We start from the raw sequence: 5213 nt of genomic DNA, 5'->3' as shown, positions 1-5213 counted from the left end.
TATGCTGAGCGAGTTCGGCCCTTTTGATTTATAGGACTAGGTATTTTTTTCATGACAAGATTATAGAAAAAGAAAAGCATAGTAAAGTGGACTGTGGACTCGGGGAATTGCAAAACAATGAAATCATTAATTTTTTTTTCTTTTCAAAGAGAAAAGCGAACTGGGGGGAGTGGTGGGCAGGGAGAAAAATGTGCAATAATGAATAAATGAGGGGAAATGAAATGGAAAGTATATAGTGTAGAAAAAAATAAAATAAAAAGTTGGAAACAGAAATACCATTTGACCCAGTAATTCCACTACTGGGAATATATTCTAAAGAAATCAGAACTGTCACCCAAACAAATATATGCAAAGCTATGTTTATTGCTGCACTGTTCACAATAGTGAAGAGATGGAAACAACCCAAGAGCCCATCAACAAACAAATGGTTAGAGAAGCTGTGGTATATATTCATACAATGGAATACTATGCAGCACTGAAAAATAAGGAACTCATAAAATATTATATAAAAGGGGTAGCCCTGGAGGACATTATGCTGAGTGAAATATCTCAATCACAAAAGGACAAATACTGCATAATGCCACTGCTATAAAACAGAACTGACATGGCGGTTGGGGGAAAACTAAGAAAGGAGGGAATAAATAATGTATAATGCATTGAAACAGAAGAGGAAAAGAACTGTTTAAATGGAATATATGATTAGGTTTGCATGACAACAGTCCAGAATAAGAGCTACATAGCAGAGTGGACTTAAGGGGGAAGGGGAGGAAATTATGCAACAATGAAGGAATTTTTTTTCAAAGAGAAAAGCAAACTGGGAAGGTGGGTAGGGAGAAAAATGTGCAACAATAAATGAATGGAAATACAAGTTCTCTATAAACTTTCACTAAAATATCAATTAGTTAAAATTTAAAAAATTTTAAAAAGGAAAAACCTTGCCAATAAGGAGAATGATGGCAATTATGTATCTTTTAATTGCATTTTACATGGTTTTCTATCTGTCTAATCTAGATCAATCTTATTTCTCATTGAAGTAAATCTGTTACAACTTTACAGGACAGATTCAACACAGCAGACATAAGACCACTCTTCACCTATAAAATACACGTGTCAACAGCCTGAAAAACAGCAACAAAGTGAAATCCACCATCAACATTACAACTGAGCTGGCCCATCCATATGACTGGTTATAACTAAGGAATGGAAACCCTGTCAACCACCACACCTGCAATAACAAAGGAAGGTAAGAAACGTTTTGGGAGCAATGGAAGCAGACTCACCGCTGAAGGTGGGTACTGGGATCTTCTCGCTGGAATGAACGGGGAGTCCTGCCAGCTCTTCACCATACTCTGCTGAATTAGCTGGGTCAGGTTTGGGACTGGATGTGCCTGGTAAAGAGAGAGAAATCCTTGTGAACCTGGGTGAACAAAGATAACTGGCAGTGCATGAATGTCTTTCAAAGGAACCTCCAACCCAAACATAAAGGGATCCATGAAGGCCCTAGTACCCGTAAAAGGACATGAATCTTAGAAGAACATGGGGCGTGTCAGACTAGTACTCAAAAGATGTGAAGAATATGCTGAAAAGGAGGAAAAGCAAAATCTCAGAAGGTAGACTGAAGGGTCATGTTTGGGAGAGGCAGTGTTATCTGCTGGAGAAGAGCCTGGACTCCAAGCCAGCTACACTGAGTTGTATCCTCATTCAACACTTTGGAGGCACAGAACAGGGAGCCAGTAGCTCAATCTGATACTTTCATCATGTTTAACACAGGACAACACCTCCAATCATAAGGATAAGGATGATATGAAATTGGAGGAGTTACTGTATGCAGTGCACCCACTGGACCGCCAAGAATCAAATGCAAAGAAATTTCTGGCTATACATCTGCTAGATTCCACTCATCGTAGTTCCAAATGGTGATACTAATGATTTTCCACCCTGAGTACTTCAGGACGAACTTGTGTCTATAAAATAATATAAATATTGCCTAAGAATTCCTAGTCCTTCCACTTCCTTCCCCTGGGTTATCCTCACCTCCTGAGACCATATTGCCATAGTTCTCCAGCATGAGGTTCCAGTAGTGCTCCTTCTGAGTAGAATCCATGTCCCTCCACCGCTCCTGGAAAATACACAATGTCATGACCTAAAAATGGCTCCAAAGGAAGGTACCTAATGCTTCCTAGAGGAAAAGTGAGAAGGAATGAATGTACCAAAAGAGGCTGAGCTTCTGAAGATCTGAGAAACCCTTGGAAGTCAGAATAATGGAAGAAGAGGCCAAGAGTAAAACTGCAGGCCCTACTGCTATATTTCTTGTCCTGAGTAGAAAACATTTCCTTTTAACTTGTATGGCTATGTTTTTAAGTTGTATGTTTCTAAGGGTAAAATAAAACTCTTTCTATTGAAGGAATCACATACTGGAGATAGGTTTTTCAACCTCTCCACACTTAAATATTCTCAATATTTAAGTGAAATCTAGAAATTCCAAGGTAAAAACAAATGAAAAAGGAATGCATTGGTAGTGCAAAACTGCTTAAAAGAAAAAAATAATCAACATGGAAGTGGACTGTGTTTAAGCCCCATCCAGAGGCAAGACTGGTGTATTCAGAGACAGGGCAACACAGTCCTGTATTTTCCCAAGTTCTGAGTTTAGATTGTAACATTCATTCAATGGATGAGTTGTCATGAATAAGGTAGTCTTCACATATCCTCTAAATGAAAGTTCTCTGATCACTCAGTGGTACGCAGTTGCACTGCCAAACAAAAGGAAAGCAGTTCAAATTTACTAGCTGGTCTACAGGCAAAGATGAGCAAATTCCTCCCCTGCAATTTACTGACTGAAAACTCACTAGAGGGTCAGCTATGAGTTGATTCCAACTAGATAGTTCATAACAACAAAAATTAATTATAGGGAGCTCGGGTGACCTACTCTGTAGGGAATTACGCAGCCAAGTCACAGGTGGTGGTTCTCTGTTGGTTCAAATCCATCCGTGACTCCACAGGAAAAAGATGAGTTTACTCCTCCAATGTGATTTAAAGTTTCCAAAAACCTTTTGGAGAGTCAGTTGTGTAAGTTCCAACAACAATGAGTATGACTTTTGAACTATGCAGAATTAAACTCAAAAGAGGAAGTCCTACTGCCTTCTGGTTCTATGGCCTTCAGCAAATTGCTAAATATTTTTAAGTCTTAGTTCTCACTTAAATTCTTATCAAGAAAGGGGGGAAATCAGGTTTACAGATCTCTTATGCTACATTATCAGTTTTCTGAAGCACAGTACTTTTAATTCAAAGCATTCATCACATTATCAGCTGTTGAATCCACAATATCTCACAGAGTCCACAATATCTCACAGCGATTTTATGAATCAGTAGGGAGCTGGAGGAAATAGGAAGAGTTAAATAAAGAAAAAATATCCCAAATCTCCTGAGAACTATAATATCCATGCTGAATGAACCCTAGGCACAAGATACATAAATGACTTGCAGGTCATTACAGGTATAATGTAATCCATCTTTTACAGAAAATGATGAAATAGTTAAAAAAGTAAAGAAAACACAATCCATGCAGAAGAAAAAGGAAAACATACAGTATGAGTCCATTTATAGGAAATCCTAAAAAATACAAACTTATCAATGGTGACAGGTATCAGATGAGTTGCCCAGAATCGGAAAACGAAGTCAGAGAAAGTCAAGTGAGAGGGACTGTAAATGCACATGAGAAAGTGGAGGGGTGATGGGTATGATTATCTTATTTATAGCAGAGACGAGTAGATGGCTATAAAGAACAGAAATTTATTCTCTCCCATTTTAAGAAGCTAGAAGTTCAAATTTAGGCACTAGCTCCACAAGATGTTTTTCTCTGTCAGCTCTGGGGAAAGTCTTGTGCTTTTTCAACATTTGTGAGCTAATGTGGTGTCAGAAACCCTCAAAATTGGCTCTTCTAGCCATTATATGAGCCCTTGATGAGGGACGAGGGGCATAGTCTCCAGCTACCTTAACTGTGGACACGAAGTCTTCCAAATCATTCACAGCTGTGGGGCCAATATCAGAGAGAAGAGAGAGCTTTCTACACTGTGAGGACTCCTTGCGACGATGGTGGTGGAGAGATTGTAAAGAGACAGCAGCACTTCTGTGAAGAGACTATGGCAAGGTGCAACCTGAGGTTGCTTGTGTTTGTGCTGACCACAGTTAAAGGTTTTGCTTGCCAGGCGCCTGGAAAAGCTGACTTATAACAGCTGTAAGGGAAGACTTGCTGGATGATTGAGGAGACCAGAGGATTCTTAAATTTGTGCTGTTGAACTGAAACTAGGATTTTAACTAATTGAAGAATTTGTTTTGTTTTTAATCTGAATTAGGAATCCTGGTCTAAACTTCAAATTGCACTGAGTGATATTCTTTACCTCCTCATTGTCTAATTTATTTACCTAATAAACCTCACAACTGTGAGTCAAGTCTGTGAGTCAACAACAAATACTGGACAGAAATAATACAAAGAACAGGTGCGGGGGGTGGGGGGGAGCATGTCTGACTGACCACACTTTCTATTTGCTGCTATGGTTATTGATGGAGTGGTTTCCCTTTATGAAGTGGACAAAAGTTAAAACTCAGCCATCCCAAACTCCCAAGTTGCAGCTACCCTTTTTATACCTAGGTACTCCTTGGTGACGTACCTGTGCTTGGCCACTCTTCGCCTTAGACCTATGAGTTCACAGCACAGGACCCAGATCTCATGAGCCACTCCTGGCTCTGCATTATTAGTGTTAGTAAAGTTCTCCCATCTACTCTGCTTCCTTCTCCTTTTATCTCTCTCAGAAATATTGTAGCTTTGAGACAAGATTTGTCTCATCACAGGTCTTTTCCACTTTTGTTTAGAGCCTAGATTCTCCTCTTCTAAATGGCAATTAGAATTCTATATTCGGCCTTGCTTTTGAGAAATTCATCACCTGGGTCCTTTACTTGCTGATATTTCAATTCGAAGGGCGTAGGAACAATGAAGAACTGTGATTGACTTTTGGGAAGGAATGAAAGTTTCAAATGGGACCTTTGAATGTTTTTATCTTTCATACTGAGTTAAAAGAGTATTTAGTGATCATTTTTACCATCTATACATAAACTACACAGCTGATATTGAGCTTCTCCAGCGGTTCCTTCCACAGATGTAGTCGATCTGATTCCTATGCATACCATCAGGTGAAGTCCATGTGTATAACCTGCGT

At 39.2% G+C, this 5213-nt stretch overlaps 1 protein-coding gene across 1 annotated transcript in view; it reads right to left on the bottom strand.

The window, feature by feature from the left end:
- The window catches only part of LOC102876976 (zinc finger protein 18-like), a 38338-nt gene that overhangs the window by 26780 nt on the left and 6345 nt on the right, over positions 1–5213 (bottom strand). Inside the window, exons 4-5 of the mRNA XM_006900509.1 lie at positions 2035–2119; positions 1281–1388 (exon numbers count right to left, since the gene is read on the bottom strand). Coding sequence (XP_006900571.1) covers positions 1281–1388; positions 2035–2119 — 193 coding nt within the window. The remainder of the gene's footprint in view (positions 1–1280; positions 1389–2034; positions 2120–5213) is intronic.

The sequence above is a fragment of the Elephantulus edwardii genome, unplaced genomic scaffold, assembly GCF_000299155.1.
Source record: "Elephantulus edwardii isolate Elephantulus edwardi_28Jun2011 unplaced genomic scaffold, EleEdw1.0 scaffold00286, whole genome shotgun sequence".
NCBI classification, from domain to species: Eukaryota; Metazoa; Chordata; class Mammalia; order Macroscelidea; family Macroscelididae; genus Elephantulus; species Elephantulus edwardii.
Note: the sequence above shows the minus strand (reverse complement) of the source record. Positions and strands in the feature narration are given on the sequence as shown.